At 40.7% G+C, this 18231-nt stretch overlaps 1 protein-coding gene across 1 annotated transcript in view; it reads right to left on the bottom strand.

Moving 5' to 3' along the window:
• Window positions 1-11255: 11255 nt before the first annotated feature.
• Window positions 11256-18231, bottom strand: part of dedd1 (death effector domain-containing 1) — a 12613-nt gene continuing 5637 nt past the window's right edge. The window contains exon 6 of the mRNA XM_035672660.1: window positions 11256-12955. Coding sequence (XP_035528553.1) covers window positions 12537-12955 — 419 coding nt within the window. The 3' untranslated portion in view covers window positions 11256-12536. The remainder of the gene's footprint in view (window positions 12956-18231) is intronic.

Here is an 18231-nt window from a genome sequence, read left to right as displayed (position 1 = left end):
TTGTGACAATTTCTCTTATTTTTTGTAAAGTACCCTCACAGGAAATATATTATTGATGAAGAGCATCACAGTGACAATATGTCTGACTTTTTGGTTATCCTTGATGCTTTCTCTGAGGAAATGTGTCTTTAATAATGTGTTTTATGTGAAATACACCCAATAAATTAAATTAATAAAACCTGAGTTAGCTCACACCAACCACAACCTACATTTAAAATATAAAGAAATAAATATGTAGCTAATATTTATAATATTATTTATCTTTTTTTTTCAAAAAATAATGCTCAGTAAGTAGGCAGATTCTTTCAGAAATGATAGAAATCATATGTATTACACTTTGAAATGTGTTTGTCATTTTTGGGGTGAAAGTTTTTTCTTCGGGCAAATCCTACATCAATATATTCCGTATATACCGGTCACTGCTGGCCCCTTCTTGTCACAAAAACGATGCATCGTGCAACTGCAATCTTTCCGCCTTAATTGAGGAACTGGCCAAGCGACCTTTGACCTGTAGGTCATTACCGCATTGTGCACCGGGCCGCGGAGAGCAGCCACACCATTTGGGAGGGGAGTCGTGCGCAGAAAATGGATTCATTTTGTATGGCCCGTGCTGCTTGATACCGACTGGAAGTGGCCAGTAACAAAAATGTATAGAAAAAACCTACATCAAAGCCTACAGGAACGATCTCGCTTTATGACACCAAAACTGAGCCAATAAACGGTTTATGAAATTCGCTTTCGGACAGGCTGCATGGACGTTAACATAAACCATAAAATTGAATGTGTGGGTTGTGTGGTCTGCTTCAAGTTGATAAGATGCAGGACAGGGTGTCAGGGTGCAAGTTCTGAACAAAAAAAGAAAGAAAGAAAGAAACAGTCCCAGCTTATATACAAGCTTCTGATTGTAACATTGATCTCAATCAATCCTATTTGAAAATCTATAAAATATTAATAATCATTTTCCCTGAACATGCTGCTTTTAAAATCAATGTATTAAATTTAGACATAAAGACATCGGTGTCAGCTTGCAGTATTTTACAAAATATGTAGGTGTCATCAGTTCATTAATATAATTTCAATATCCGGTGTATTTTATTTGACTCGCTCATTATTATAGAAACTTTATAAAACTGCAGGTAGGTTATTCTTACCTTGACGATAAATTTAGAAGCGATTAAATTAGCGTTTTTACCTCTTCACTTTTCACATTTTGCCTCGATAAAATAAAAATTAAAGAAAATTCCGTACCTATATATTTTTTAAATAGCTCACATTATATTGTAAAGATTGTCTAATGTCTAATTCCTTCTGTTATGTACAAATCGTGTTTCTGTCTTTAAAGGCGATAAAACGTAATACAAGCAGTTTCAATGCTTCCAGGTGTGTTTTATAAGCAGGAAAGCGAAATTCTAAATACTAGCTCCAGTACATAAACAGTTTGACAACTTACAAAAGAAATTATAAGACCACTGCAAGCGATTTACTCACATTAAGGAGCAGAGGAAATATAAGGGCCCCGCCATTCAAATGTGTGAATTAAGAGTTTCGAAATATTCCTGAACTTTCTTGCAAAGGATTTTAAATAACTTCGAAATTAAACTGTCAATTGTTAACACCTGTAAACTGTAGACAGTAGATTATAATGTCAGTTTACCTGAATAACGATTGAAAAACGCTACTGCAAAAATAAATACATAATGGGGGTTTTATTTAAATAATATGCATACATTCATAAATAGACATTTCAGCGTAACAAGACCTGCAGGATGAGCAGCAACACTGAAACCGATCGGAAGAGAGAGGTCTCAAAGTTGCCTATTTATATGTAAAAATATCTGCATTAATATTTACATATTCTATGACAAAACGTTAACATTACCACCCGTAGACTGTCGATTTAAAAAGCGAAATGAAGTAAATAAAATGCTCGACATTGCCAATGACTTTGAGTCCAATGGATGCTTCTATCAGCCAAAAACGGAGAGATTTGGAGATTTAGATTTTATATGCAAAGCAACAGTGGTCAAAGTTCTCGTTACATCTGCAGCACAATTCAGACTCAACTCGCTTTTGATTCTGGGGTTTCATTTAATTTCAAGCAACATTTTAAGGCATTTGGCAAATAACAAATAAATCATATTCACTGTTAAATTACGCAGATTATTTGAAATTAAAACACACACACTCACACACTCACACGCACACTATTGTAAATTGATATTAAAATTTTTGAAGGGTTAAAAGATGAAGAGTTATGAATATACGGCATGATAAAGAGGAGGCTACAAGTCAACACACCTTATCGATATTATTCATATCAGTGCAGGACACGAGCTGCAAAGACATCAGATCAAACATGTCCCCACATTAAGAAAATGGTTGGACACATAAAACAAAAGAAAACAAATATTATTATTATTATTGCTACATATTAAGATGCGGTCTAAATAAGTGTCTCTCTCCTGAATAAAGTGAAAACCAACAACCTAATGTTTCTCCATGCAGCAACTTTGAATACGCAACAAGGTGGTGACTTTTAATGAGACACTGTTTACTAAATAAGAGCCGTGCAATACATGTAAATGGGGGAAAGTGATAAATATAGATAAACAAGTCTCTTTTTCTTTCTTTAGAGATGCAGTCTTTACTAGAACCGGTCTGCTGACCGAAACGTGTGTCCTGGTCTCATGAGGTTTCAAGTCATACGTGCACCGTGCTCCATACCTCACACGTTTGACTGCCCTTTAATATGATGCCTTTGAACTGTTCACACTTTCAGCTTCGTTTGTTTTTCCATAAAAGGACACTACGACATTAATCTGCATAACCAGGAGACGAAACACACACACACACACTCACAGCAGCACATGTACAGCTTCAAATTACCAGACAAACTTAGACAAGCTCACGTGGTGATGCCCTAAAACCGTCAGCTGAATATAGGCCTCCCTCTAGATTTACCTCCCAAAATCAAAAGATGCAACCCTGGGACATCCGGGGCCTTGTGACAGTTTTATCAGATGTTTCCCATCAACATATTTTGTGTTGCACGTGTGTGAGGGTCTGCTTGTTAAGGTAAGACGAGGCACTAGTGAGCCTTAATAACCTTGTATTGTAGTCATTTTAATGGAGCGCAAAGGTCGAGCAGAAATGGACAGAAATGTGCTTGGAAGCCACATCTGAACCAAACCACAGCGGTGATAATTCAGGACCAATGCCCACTCTGAGGTGTGTGTGTGTGCGCGTATCAGTGCAAGATTGGCGCATATCAAATGAGCACCCTGACCAAATCATAAGCTATCTCAAATGTGACTCGAGGTTTAGACGATGTTGGAGAGCTGTTTGTTGAATGATCGTCGGGCACCGTGCAGGCAGCCAGCGGACAGCGGGAGCGCAGCGGCCATGCAGAGAGGCTGGAGCACCGGCTGGGAGGTGTCCACCGTCCGCTCTCTCCTCCTCTGCCGGTGCGAGCTCCCCGCTCGGCCTTATAAAGCCCATAGATCCCCTCCTTTTAATTGATTTTCTCATAATTAACTCAGTCTGTCCATTGATTTCCCTTCGGCGGCGCATCAGCCCCTCACCGTGCTGAGGTGTTATTGTGCTATCTGCGGGCATCGGGATACCGACGAGCAAATATCGACCACGCTGATTAAAAACCTCACTGCGCGGGTGAATGTGGCCATAAACTGTTGTGTTCCAGGGTACATTATGCACGAATTAAGACACAGGTTGCCTATTAACACAGCGGCCTGCACGCCCACCTGTGCGTAAAGGAGCTCTCAAATCAGCCGTGGCCTTTCACAATTAGGAATCAAACAACAAAGAGGATAACGACTGAAGAGGAGTCAACGGAACAATACAGTCTAAATGCTGTAAACCGCTGACTCTATTTCAGCACAATTTCTCCCATCAAGCCAAACTTCCAATGCTGCCAGATGTGCATGAATTCAAATGTGCGCGGCTTTACGCGCAAAATAAAATAAAATAATATACACCCCACTGCAGTCAGCAACAATGACAACAACCACACATTCACTCACGTCTTTTATATGAGGCAAATAAACGTGCATGATATTCGCAGATGATGAGAGAAAGCATTGCAGGTGCAGAGCTGCAGCGTGACTTCCGCATATGCATAACACGGAGCATATTCCGAATCAAATATTCCCGCGATAATACAACATGCAGAGCAGCCAAGAAAACACAACGCTATTCGTCCACGGAGCAAAGGAGCAAGGGAGGATAGGAGAGAGAGAGAGAGAGAGAGAGGGGTAGAGAGAAAGCAGGGGAGAGAGTGAGAGAGTCAGAACACGAGGGTTGCCCCCGTGAATTAATTTCTCCCTAATCAATAAAAAAGAAGACCATCCCCGCACAAAAAAATCATTAGGACCGATATTTCTCGAGCCCCTCTCTCCTCTCTCCACTGCTTTTCCCCAGGACAGCTGCCATGAGGAATGTCGGGCTCCCCTGCCAGTGGACTGAAATCTTTCGCTTTCAGAATTGACACAGAATAGAAAGATTGTGGTTTGAGAATGGGGGAAAGGGGGGAGTGTATAGTACAGCTGAGAGGAAAGGTGAAAAGACACATGGTGGAAAAGAAGTTAAGTCTGCAGGATGCATATCTGAGCCGCCCACACGCCGCCCCTAGAATCATTTTCCTTTTTTTGCGTGTGTGTGTTTTTGTGGATGTGGAAAATTTACCAGTGCTTCCATCGGTGAACGTCTCCATCCCCGCCATGCGAGCAGCCTGTCTGGACAAGAGAGGGATGGAGAGCAAAAAGATGGGGGATAGGGTACGGGGGGGGCGGGCAGAGGTGCATGTAAGAGGGGCCAGTGTGTGGGGCGGTTGGGGGTTCAGCATTAAACTGAGGGGTGGAGGGGTTAGAGGTGAGGAGGGGTTGGGGAAGGTTTGGGGGGCATATGGCAACACCCTAACCTTTCATGTCCCCCTTTCTCTCTCTCTCTCTCTCTCTCTCTCTCTCTCTCTCTCCGTGTCCCTCGGTTGTCCCTCTTTTCTCTCTCCATCTCTCACCCTCGACGTGTGTCTCTCAGCGGTTTCCATGGCGACCCGGTGGCTGTGGTGCTGCTGCTGAGGAGAAAGAGGAGCGTGTATGAGAGAGGAAAGGAGGGAGCGAGGCAAGTCGGTCGTTTGAAGTGCAAGGAGGGGGATACATCTGAGGTAATTAGCAATCAGAGGCATTTCCAGCATTAAATATCACCGCACGAAACCTCGTGTTGGGTTCTCTTAAAGATGCCAGTTGGTCAGTGTGATGCCTATGATGCTGGTTTACTTTATGGTGCAAGATGTTTAAAGGGCCCAATGTGACCCAGCTGCGGAGTGGCCTGCATAATAATGCCATTAAGTGCCTACAAACAAACCATAAAGTTCTGCAAGTTTCAATCTAAATCTGTGTTATAGGAGGTTTTGCTTTAAGTTCTGTAGTTTTCATGACATGACAGATGTTTCTGACATGACACAGTAGATATTCAGCAGGAGCTCTGCTGCTTTGAATATGAGGCCTACTCAAATTGGTGATTCATCTATATGCTGCCACCTGCAGGCCATAGGAAAACACAGTCCTTCCTGCTCAGCATCAGAGAGAAACCTGCTCACACACACTGACTCCTACATCAATGTGGTATGCATGCTGTATTTGATTTACCAATGCATCCGGTCTCACTTAACCTGATCAAGCAAGTTACACCATATTTTGTGTGACAGAAAATTGTCTGTTGAATAACTGAATGAGGAATACATCCACTAACACTGAATTTATTTATTTTTGATTTCCTGGCCTAACAATTACAAATGACAGATTTGTCACAAATAACATGTTGTCTTTTAAAAATCCTGTTTGAAATCTATTGTGACTTACAACTAGCTCTACACCCACACACAGTGCAGAGCTAAACCAAGGAAGAAGGCTTTCGAGAAGATCACCTAATCTAATTTTCTGTCCTCAATAAAAGCCGTAGAATTTCCCCCATCAGAGAGATGTACCATATGCTGCAGGGTATACATATAATAAAGGCAGCCCCAGTGGGCCAGCAGAAGGCTGTAGTGTCTATCAGCTTTAGATGACACGTTTCAATAGGAGACTGATTTAGGCCTGAGCTACCACAAGATGACTTGAGTCTCCATCCAATCAAGGAGGTGCGAAGAACACCTGCGGACAGTGAAATAAAGTCTACAGGAGGATGATGACCAGTGTCGTGCCGCACAACCCAGCATTACATTAGCTTTTGCACCCCAATACAATTTGCACCATGGAACACAAACCCACTTCTGATGTCTCTATGAAGTGTTTTAGGCAATAAACCGAACAGTCGCCTCACCAAATGTTCAGTGTGCTAAAAAAAGGGCCGCTTTATATATTTGACTCCAAGTTATTCCCAACTGCGGGTAATAGAAAGTGAAAACACGTGTTGAAACTGATCGATTCATTAAAAAACCAATACAGGTTTATTATTTGCAATGTTGGCCCCATCATTGTTTCTCTCCTGCCATGGCTTCCCCTGCTTCAGCCAACTGCATCACAAGACTTCCACTGTCCTGCCCCAGCTCTGTCACCATAGCAACGGGATCTTTGACCCTGTCTGTGGAATCCTTGACCTGGATGTAGATCAGCGAGGCATCAAGGGAGCCCATTGGCTGAAAGCAGCTGCTGTGCTGAAGCTATAGGAGCGGTGACTGTGGCGGTGGTGATGCATTGGTGATGTGGGCTCAGTGGGTCAGTAGTTGGCTGGGAAGATGGCAGGATCCTGGGGTCTCAGCTATGGCTGACAGGCTCAAACCCTGTACTTTCAGACTCAAAATTACCCGTCAGCTGTGGCTTGTTCTACCTTGATCACTGTAAACTTTGGACAACGAGGGTGTTCTTTAAAGCAATGGTTTGACATTTTGGGACATAAGCTCAATTTTATTTTTTCTTGCAAGGTTAGATGAGAGGATCGATGCCAATCACATGTCTATCTGTAAGTATAAAGTTAGAGTCAGCAGCAGGTTATCTTAGCTTAGCATAAAGATTGGAAACAGAGGTAAACAGCTATCTGAAGATAATACACCTACCAGCACCCTTAAAGCTCACTAATTATGGAAGTCACAGTGCCCAGCCAAACATTAACCACAAATTGTCATCCTTACACTTTGGTTTTTGTATGAATTAAATAAACACCTTATATAAAAGTGTGTAACTTAGTTCGCTATAGAGGTGCTGGTAGATGGATTTAATATTCAGAAAGAACCAGGCTAGCCGTTTCTTGATGTTTCCAGTCTTTGTCCTAAGCTAAGCTAACTGGCTGCTGGCTGTAGTCTTAACGGACAGATGTGAGAGTATCAATCTTCTTTTTGGCAAGAGAGTGTCACGCCTCTGGGCCGATATAATTACATGTACACAAACGTATACAAAGGATAAGCCTATAAAGCAGGGGCAGCTATAATGACACTATGCTGGCCCAATCACATCTCTTACTGGGCTAGCCCCACCCCTCTCCCTCTTTCCTCTCTGTCTCTTGTGTTAGATACTGTGGCTCAGAGCCAAACATCTGTGGATAAAAGAGGGCGTCTTTTTCAATTGTCCGGATAGAAAAGCAAAAACGAAAGGGAGGGCCAAAAAAATCTATAATCTAGATGTGGATACCACTAAAAATGCACAAATCACATCTATGTTTGCTGCATGGACTGCAGCAGTAGCACACTATCAACCATTATACAGCAACAGGTGTAAGGAGGAGAGGTGGCTAGCCAAGGAGCAAAACCTCAGAGAGAGCAGGGAGGTAGTATGTCATTCAATTATTGATGATGATGATAAGATATCATAATCGTACTAGTATTATTAAGTCAGATTTTAGCTACTGCTGGTGCTCAGTCAGTGATAGCCATACCAACTAGTGCAGTAGCATCAGCTTTTCTTTGTTTTGCAGTTTTACAGCAAGATATAATAAGAGGGTTTAAGCAGTAGTGTAGAGCTGGGTCCAGGATATAACAGTCCAGTTGTTCAAGCTGTTTTGTTGCCTGATGGAGACACCTTAGTGAAGACCTTCAGAGATCGGATTCCTCTGAGAGAGGGCAGCCTGACGGAAAAAAGGGTGGGACTTGTTGATGGTGCTCTGCCTCTGTCTTGTCCTTGGATATTTGTGAGCATAATGTTCCTGAGTGCTCCAGATATGCGCCCCAATTTCTTTGAGAAACAAATCTCTCATCGTGGCAGGGTCATCCGAAAGGGAGTCACTGTTCAGAGGAGGAACATGGCAGAATCCTCTGAGTTCGATCTCTATAGTTTTGCCGACTTCTCAAACAGAGTGCCTGGGTCTCCCTGTGGGCATCACATTGCCGGTCGTCCTTTAAGGCTGGGTGTGGTGAGAACTGTGCTTTTAAACATCTCAGTTTTCCCCAAGGCAGGCCTGGGGCAGTTTCTCTGGCCATCAAACAAGGTATACTCTAAACAGGGTAGAAACGGCCCCATCAGGTTTTTCCCTGAGGGTTGTTCCCGCTTACTGTTCTCCATGATGACAAGTCAATAATAAAACCTCATTTGTACACTCGGCAGAATTTTTAAAGATCAAGTGTGGTGAGAGTGCTCTTAACTGACCTCATAATGGTGGTGTCTTTAAGCCAGCAAGTGACAAGGAAGTAACAGTGCACTAAATATTTAAAACAAAGAAGACATCAAAGAGATCTGATAGCAGAACAGAGTCGTCCAGAAAGGGCCCTGAAATGTCAATAAAGATTACAATTCATTTAGCTTTGATGATAAATATGAGATTGAGAAAGAGATTAACTTATACAATAAATGTATTTTGTTTTACCCTGTGTCGTTAGTGTGAACATCACATCTTTCATCTAAAATGCCATTATAACCTACTTAGAAAAAGCATTTGAAGTGTTCCTGAACACCCGGGCCGCAGGGGGGAAAACGAGATAGAGTCATGTGCATCAGTTTAGTTTGTAAGTAAATAGGCTGAATCCAATTTATAAATAATCTTAGCAGATGGACGATTGAATTAAAAGCGTTCATTATCTAACATGCTGTCTGTGTTTTCTTGAGGTACTTAAAAGTCTAAATCTCTAACAAAACAATTCACTATTCTGAATGACCTTAACCTTGAATCACAGATTACCTCAAACACGTCACAGTGCCGGTACAGGGGGCTTGCTTAGATTTCCGAGTGAAATGATGTGACTCTTCAAAGTGCCCTTTAGCCGACATTTACATTATTTATTCATGTGCTTGAGGACCGTGTTGGTCTACATCAGAGGACTTAATTATGTCCAAGGAGGCCCAGAGATAAAGAGAAAGACCCCACAAATACAGAAGAAGAACAAGAACAAATACATGAGCCTATAACAAATTCACATTTCGTAATGTTACAGTAAATCAATCCTGACTAATCCTTTTCTAATGCTTTTCCTTAATATAAATATTAATTTTGCACCCTTAAAACTATTTTTCTCTTTATTCTGAAAGTATGCAAGTATGACAAGGAATAAAATCCTTCTTATTTATGTTTGACCTTTAGGAATAGAGGAGTTTGTCCTAATCTCTGTACTACAGTGCTACATGAATGAAAAGTATGTCATAAAGAAAAGCACTGCATCAATTTTCTTTCAAAAGCTGAAAGAGAAGCACACAATCTTAAATCTAGAAGAGGACTTAATCTTTAAGGGTGTTGGCAATGTAACCTAGAACAAGGCTATGGTGGTATTTGAAAGGGGAAAAAAAATACGAGGCACTTTAAAATCAATTTAATACCTCAGAGACAGCAATTAAATAGAGTTTAATGAAGGTGTTTTATATGCAGTTAGTCAGTTTGGTTTTGTTAAGGATTCCTCCCAACGTCAGTTGTCAGGACCATAATCTTGTTTAAGTTTAAGGTGTTTCAATCTGTTTTTTGTGGATACTTATGGCAGCTAAATGTCCAAATTATAACTACTGTTTTAAAATGTTCGGTTTGTTTAAAATGTACATAAATAACATTTTCATAAATAATGATCTTAACTGAAAATAAATATTGTTTGCAAAAATAAGTGGACATTTTTAGCGTTTGCAATTGAAATTGATCGAGAGCAAAGACACATTTTCTAGTAAAAAAGGTGCCTCAAATCATGTGACTCAACACGCAAAACAACAGTGCTGTGTCACTGCGTCCACTGTAATTGCTGGGCCTCCAAGCAAGTGAATGGTACAAGGAAGAAAATATAGCACAAGGGTGGGTAGTTTGATAAGATGTTCGAAGCACACACCGTTCTTGGGTTTCATCATGCTGACAGCTTAGAGCAAGGAGAAATAATTAAGGATCTGATCCACAGTGACCTGCATTCGATGGACCTCTTCAGACCATTTGGGGGCAGGGAGAGGGCACACTCCCACTAATGCAGGTACGAGGGGTGGAGGACCGGGAAAAATGACAATTCAGAAAACGGAGAAATAACAAAAACAAGCACTGTAACAAAATGTGAGACAAAGAGATTCAAGATAAGACGGTGAGCTTTCAGAAGATGAAAACTGGTGCTGGGTGGAAGACGTTTCAGTTAGATGTGAAAAAAGGCGTATTTTCTAAAGTTTCTACAAATGAAAAACACAATTAATTTAAGTTCTTTCATGCCATATGTAATTTTCAAACTGTAAAATCTTTCAAAACCTAAAATTAATATTATAAACATGTATTAAGCTGCCGGCTTGGTTATAAATGTTTTTGATTGTACTTTAGGTACACAGTACAGTAACAGCTTGTCTATACAATGTTGTTTCCTATTTCATATGGAGATCTTTGGTGCTTGAGTGATATTTTTTAGGCAAATTTAATCTTTGAACACATCTGTGTGTTTCCAGAATATTCTTCTCTTGCACAACATTGGCAGCCAAAATTGTATCAATTGTAGTTATTGAAACAACAATTGTTGCTTTGTAAATCTTGGAAAAGTGAAAAACAATGTGCAAAAACGGATTTAGGCCATCAAACCTTTATTATTCACCAGAAATAATGTCTAATTTATAAAGATTTTGACAAAAAGAATTGCCATATCAAACGCAAATTTTCTTTAACAAAAATGTTCCCCTGATTTAGTTATTTATATGAACAATACAATCATATATCAACAAAATTATTTATCAAAGACACACAAAAGTAAACATGAAAATATGTCCATTGTCTCTTCCCCTATGCCTGGCCCTGCAGTGTCCTGCACTTCAGACAGTAGCAAGTCTGCCTGCTTAAGTCGTGCCTGTATGAAGGGACTTAGAGGAGGGGCCTTATTGATCGTCTTCTATGAGTGAAGTCCAGGCATTAGTTCCAGCAGGGTGAGTAGACAGCTGTCCGTGAGCCACTCTACTGGGCCTACATAGCAGGGCTGAGTGGAGCTGGGATGTGCACTTTTGATTTTGATCTCCCCAACATCACTTCTATTGACCGACGCAGTGTCCTGTGCTTTACTTGCTGAGAGAAGCACTTGCTGAGGCCTAGCTAGAAGCCCGGACACAAGCCACCATTGCATTATCCGGGTTGCTGTTGACAAGGCTGGGATGATGAATCTTCCATGGTCTGCTGAGGCCTAGCCCTAATCACCGCTGTCATCTACTGGCAACTGCCGTATCCACTGACCACAGCAATCACAAGTCGGGTTATCGTGATGCACAGGGCTCTGAATCCCAGTGTTTGTTATCTAGGTGTGTATGGGTGGACTAGGCTCTTCAAAGTTAGACACAAAGGTCAATCTGCACTGAGAGCAACCCACTTTTCCTCACACAAGTCTCTCACACATTTTGAAAGATCAGACACTTTCCTTGTCATTGAAATTAGTTGTAAGGTTCCAGTTAGCATTATCATAATTCATAAGTCCAACATGTCAATAAAAAACAAGCAACTAACAATAAACCATTATTGGGTATAGTGGTCTGTTTGTATTTGAGACATGTTGGAAACTGAATGCCCACTGTCTACGCATATATTGACAAAATGTTCAATAAATGCTTGATTGTTGCCTATTCCTTCTGTTTATATGTATGTCTGTATATCTAGTCTCAACCTTGACCATGAGGATGTGAATGTGTCAACACTATAATTAGTGGTATTTTATCATTTGTTGCTGCCCAGTTGTCTTAACCTTATTTATTAAAGATTGATAATGTTATGGTGAGCTTACCACTTGATCTTGTGGCTCAAGTTTGCTTGCTCCTGTCCTAACTGAGTCAAAGAAGAAAAATCTTGATACATCCTGTTTCATCCTGGTGTCTTACAAAGTAGCACCTGTGCATGAATCCAAAGGGAAAGCACATTGATCCATTATTATTCTTCATTTTTCTTTCACAAATAATGGTAATGTTTCAACCAAAAACTGACAATTCTGAAAATTTAAGGCCTGTTATGAACACAAACAACAGATAGTAAGTGCTGCCATCTAGTGGCTTCCACATGGATTGCGACTACAAAAGGAGGCCTTAAAAATGCTTCAAACTACACCTGCACTCACAACTATCAAAAGCTACTATTCCAATTCTTCAAAGTTAATATAATACACCCTAAAGAGTCTTATCAGCCTATACAGCCCAGTGAGTCTCTGTGCGCCCACCATAACTAGATGACAGCATTCTCCTCCTATGGTCGAACACTGAGAGCAGTCTTCGACCCTCCTCGTAGTCATCCTGGTCTACGCTGATCAGCAGGCGGACGCCCTCAGTGCCTGCTGCCATCCTCAGAGAGTCAGTGATGAAGACTCCCTTCAGGGCCTCGAGCAGATCTCCACTCAGGTAGTCACCCCAGAAGGCCTCGAGGTTGTCCAGCTCTGTGAACTTGATGTCGCAGACGATGGAACCCAGGTCTCTGGCACGAAGCAGTGAGTTGGCTTGGCTGAACAACTCAAACTGCCGCTCCAGGGGCTGCCGTTTGTCCGAGGAGACACCGTTACGAAGCGCCGAATCGTGCTCCAGGTATTCGGCTCGGACGCGCAGGCGGATATCTGATAATGGAAGAGAGAGGAGGAAGCGGTGGTGGAAAATAATAAGGGTGACAGAGTGGTGAAGGAGAGTTGAGGGAAGAAAGTGAATAATAATAAAGTGAGGAAAAGAGGAAAAAGAGAGAAAAAAAAGACAGAAGTGATGGGTGAGGAAAAAGAAGGAAACGTTATGGAAAGAAGAGTGAACAGCCAAATTGGAGAGGCCGACATAACAGAGAGAAAGGGAGGGGTCATGAAGTCAAAACAAAGGGAAGAGAAACGGAGACAAGACAAAATCATTAACAGAAAGCTCATTTAGGTTATCTACGTTAGCATTACATCAAGCAGGGATTTAAAAAAAAGGGGGGGTTCAAGAGCACAAGAGTTCCCAAAAGAAGAAAGTGGCCCAGTAGGCTGACTACTAACTGGACAGGAAACTGTACACTGAAATACTTCAAGATATTTCTCTTGATAAAAGCCTGACAAAATAAGAATATAATGTTGCAGCAGGGCAGAGCACACTGATAATTATGTGGGGCAGTGGAGCTGGACCAACCAGACTGTGTGCATGTTTTGTGCTAAATACGGTTCCAACCTCTTCAGTTTGCTTTGATTAAAAAAAAAAATTTAAAAAAAAAGTAATTTGACATTTTGGAGCATCAAGAGAAACACTCTGCAACTGAACCAGTAGTGTAGTTCCTTTTCTTCCCAGGCAATTCCATAATTTGAAATATTAATGTCAACTGTTAAGTAGATGACTGCCAGTAATGAAAAAGAAACTGATGAGAATTTTCAGTACGACGCCCTGCATGGTCTACATGAGTCATGGCTATAGAGATTATGTAACTAATATATTCAAATTAACTTGACACCATGAGCAAATATCGTGGCGGCAGAAATGAAAGCAACTTAGCAGTGTCAAGCCCTAGAGTGGCATTTGGTTCCAGCCCGGTGTTTAAAAACATCAGATTCAGTTTGATCAACATGTTTAATGCTGAGAACAGATGCTGGAGTTCCGCAGTAACAGGATTGGCGGTCATGCAACAGCACAGCGAGAAAGATCAGAGGATACATACTGTACTGAGCAAGAGCACGGCTGAGTTCGTCCCCCATGTCATTATTCCAGAGCTTCGAGTGGAAACCAGCGGCTGACGACTTTTGCTGCAACAAAAACCCATCTCTCCCACTCAAACCCCTTTAGCAGAGGTAAACAGTATTCACTACCAATGACATCCATTTCACTAGAAACATTCTCATCAATGTCTCATTGCAAAAGGTGTGTAGAAACCTTTTTCCAAGTAGTTTTAAAGTCATAATTGCATCTCTAGGTATGCAGAACCCAGGCCAACAAAAACCCTCTTTGCTGCTCTCCATTAAAATTTTAAAAAGGTGAAATCTTTATAGGGGCACAAAACAATGTATGCCTTTGAATATTAGAGTAAACTGAAACATTTATTTTTGGAGGAGTAAGAAGAATATTGGCACATAAGAGCATATGCCTTCACATCACTCAGACCCAGAGTTATGTGTGTAAAGCTCATACTTATGACTGATGGGAAGAAAAAGACTGGAGTCTCAGTTAAGGCACAGAATCATTACAAGAGAGCACCAAGGACCTGACTTGGAACACATATCAAGGTCAATCATTACAAGAGAGCACCAAGGACCCAACTTGAACACTTATCAAGGTCTGTACCTGGTTAACTATACAGTAGCTATGAGTCCACTGATAAATGTTTCAACTCCAGACTCACGTTTATCCCCTCCTCATTCACATTTTGTTTGGGGCTATGGGGAATGGCGCAAGACTCCACAGGGATAAAGTTTGGAAAATGCCAACATTAGAAATGCAAATGTTGAATTAAGGCATTGATTTTGCATGTCTTAACATTTGTAGAAGAGCAATAACCAAACACTGGCTTTTGCATTAATGCTTCATAAGGCTGTAATTAGATTACTATAAAAACAGAGGACTGGATCAAAGGGGACACTTAATCAATAAGGTTTAAGCATTTAAAATATGCAGGGTTGGAAATGAGATCCAACTGAAAACCCACTTGCAGACAGAGATCATTCAGTTTACACTTTTGTTTGCTCACACAACAAAATGAAGGCAAAATGTTTTCTTTATGAAGGCTTTACGGTACAAGAATATAAAATACTGACATTTTACAAGATTAAGACATTTGATTGTAATTTAACAAATTATTAAACGCTGTCTCTATTACAATGTCTTAAATAACTGATATTAGTCTGTAATAATTTTTCTTCCGGGCAATCCATTGATAATACATACAGAAACAAGTTTTATACATTATGGTTAGAAAAATCTTGTCATACTACAGATCATGACTGTCTTCAGAGAACAGAAAGTGCCAAAATTAAGTATTCATTCGCATTTTTTCATGTGTTATGGCTTAACAACATTAACAGTGGACTGTTGACAGCTGGTAAGTCTATTTCATGGCAAAAATTTCTTTATGAAAGTGAACATTATATATGCTACAAACAAATGGTTTCTGATCGTTCATTCAAAAGTGTAGGTTAGGGGAAGGGTACAAAAATGTTTCAATTCAGAAATACCCCTCAGCAAAGTATAATCAATCTTGAAAAAATATGCTTAATCTGCCTACAGCATGACACACTTGAATACTGAGTTCAAGTAAAGGCCACAAAGGGAGCTACAGAAACTCTAAAAGAGCTGAGATGGGAGACAGTGCAGATAAAGCTAGTACTGAAATAACAATTATGATATCTCAGTCAAAGGCAGGTTTATGTTGAGACATTTTGTCCCATATGTTTGGCACAAGCCAATCACCTCCCACCAACAGAAATATGTTAACCCCTCTATAAAGTGGTGGCAGCATCATGCTATGGGGGCGGTGCTTTTCTGCAGGCGGCCCTATGTTTTGCTTGTGATGGTTAGGAGGGTAAACTAATACAGAGAAATCCTGGAGGAAAAACCTGCTGCAGTCTGCATCTGTGACACGGATTTATATTTCAGCACATTAACCAATAATTTTGTGCGGATTTGTTTTTACTTTGAAGTCTTCATCTATGTCACAGTTTCACAGTATCAAAAACATATCCACTTTGATTAAATGTTGCAAAACAATAAAACATAAAAAAATTTCAAGGTGGGGTGGTTTAAAGCATTTCGTTGTAGAACATCCTTGCAAGCATACTGACAAATCAGCAGTGACAGGATGCGTTTAAGCACTTCAGTATTCTGATTTATCACAAAATGTCAAATAGGGCATCTATCTAAAAGAGATATTACCTAACTTTTTGCACTCTAATATTCAATATGGACTCAGTGAAATATTAAGTTAAAGCGCAGTTAACAGGTCAACCTTTGGATCATTACACTGTGTGAGGGCTGTGGCTATGATAAACAGCTGCCCTTCATGCAATTACTGTATGTATGGATGGCCTCCATTTCAGCCTCCCCATTTCATACTGAGCAGGATGGAGGTAGAGATAGGGGCACTGAGGAGAAGGCCATTTAAAACCACAGGAACACAATGATAGTCATTTTGTTAGGGTTACAGAGCACTTCACGCTTCATCAGACACAGAGACATCCACTTAGACAGGACATTAGGAAGCACAGCTTTCATTTTCTCACTTTAAACTCCAAACCCGTTTGGCTTCCTCCATCCCACCTCACCAAAAAGAAAAAAAAAAGAAAAAAAAAGTTTAAGTACCCATTTACGAGGAGTCACTTGGCACGGAGAGCTTCAACTCTTTATCGATCCGTTTTTCTGCTGAATGACTGACCAAGAGAGTGGAGAGTTAGGGGAGTATTGAGAGACGGGCAGACAGAACTCTCTCTTTTCCCCATAGAGAAAAATCACTCTCTGTACCATTTTGCGTAGTTTGAGCATTTAGTGTTCGTTCTCTCCCTCTCATTGTGTGTAAGGATACTGTTTTCCTGACACACAGGTTGGTCTGTTTAGAACTGCGAACACAGAGAAAGGAGAGAAAGAGAGAAAGAGACAAGCACAAGTGGGTTGGATATCTGTCGACTCGGTTGTTTTTCAACATCAAGCAGGCATGGCACAGCACTCACTTCTTCCTAGTTGTAATGAGGTTTGAGTCAGGGCAATAGTTGGTATTGACAAGTTAATCAGCTCAGAAATGCCTTTACTGAAGCCCTACAATATTACATGGTAGTGTCTAAGTGGGATGCTTGGGACTACTCTTACCTTGACCAATCCCCTTACCCTCACCTTCACCGACCCATTATTTAAGCTCCAACCGTAACATTAATCAGATATGTCCATTAAAGCAAGTAAGGGCCATTGCAAGCACCCCATTTAGATAGCACAAACCACTACTGAGCTGAAGGTACAAACACCTTATGGACATTTGTAACAGCAGTTGTCATTGTCAGAATGTAATTGAGACACTTCACTGAAAATGATCTGAGAGATGAATCATGACAAGAAAGAGTATTTGAGGTCTGTTTAAATGCTAGGGGCCAGCATTGGACTGAACCGCCCTATCTATCTCTGCTCCCTCTTGACAAACGCACACCCAAGGCTCACACAGGGCACAGAGATAAGATACAGCAGGAGCTTCCTTCAGCAGAGCACTGTTGGGTTATTTTCCTCAGAACTGCGTGAATAAAGGTTACACTGGCATTTTTTAACCACCGTCTGTTGGCAGCCATTTTAGATTCTCAGAAATGGAATACACGGCCAGTCCTTATGAAAGGATGATTTTCCAAATTAGTACTTTTACAACTCCAGAGCTGGCTTAAGTGAAGTTTTAGTTCGCCAATATGATTTAAGGCAAATGTTTACAACCACTTGCAATGAAGATAGTGTGAGGAAAAATGATTGCGCCAAAAAAGTTTCCCACATGCAGTGGAAAGTGGCACTTTCACAAACATGCCCAACTTATTTCTGTTTTGTCTAAAGCTAATTCAAACCTTAATCAAAGATAACCTTCAACCAGACAAAATCAACTGTTGTTGACTGTCTGTTTGATTTACAGAAGAAATATACCATTACATTTAAGCTTTTTGTTGCAGTATACTGTATCAGGACCAGTTCTGAATGTTCCTAATCTTGTATTTCTGAGAAAGATTTTGAGTACAGCCAAAGCTTATGTTGACTTCATCTTTAATTTCACCACCAATGTTTGTATTTCGTCCAATCTCATTTAACAGAACTTGCACCCTCTAGGTCACAGTGAGCCTACTAGCATTTGCACAGTTTAGCACTTAGCTTCTCAGTTCAAGTCTTGAGAGTCCCTTAACCTGGCTGGTAAAGATCAGTTCCCATTACTATCAGC

Source organism: Morone saxatilis, unplaced genomic scaffold, assembly GCF_004916995.1.
Source record: "Morone saxatilis isolate NCDOM2014 unplaced genomic scaffold, NCSU_SB_2.0 Contig24, whole genome shotgun sequence".
NCBI classification, from domain to species: Eukaryota; Metazoa; Chordata; class Actinopteri; family Moronidae; genus Morone; species Morone saxatilis.
Note: the sequence above shows the minus strand (reverse complement) of the source record. Positions and strands in the feature narration are given on the sequence as shown.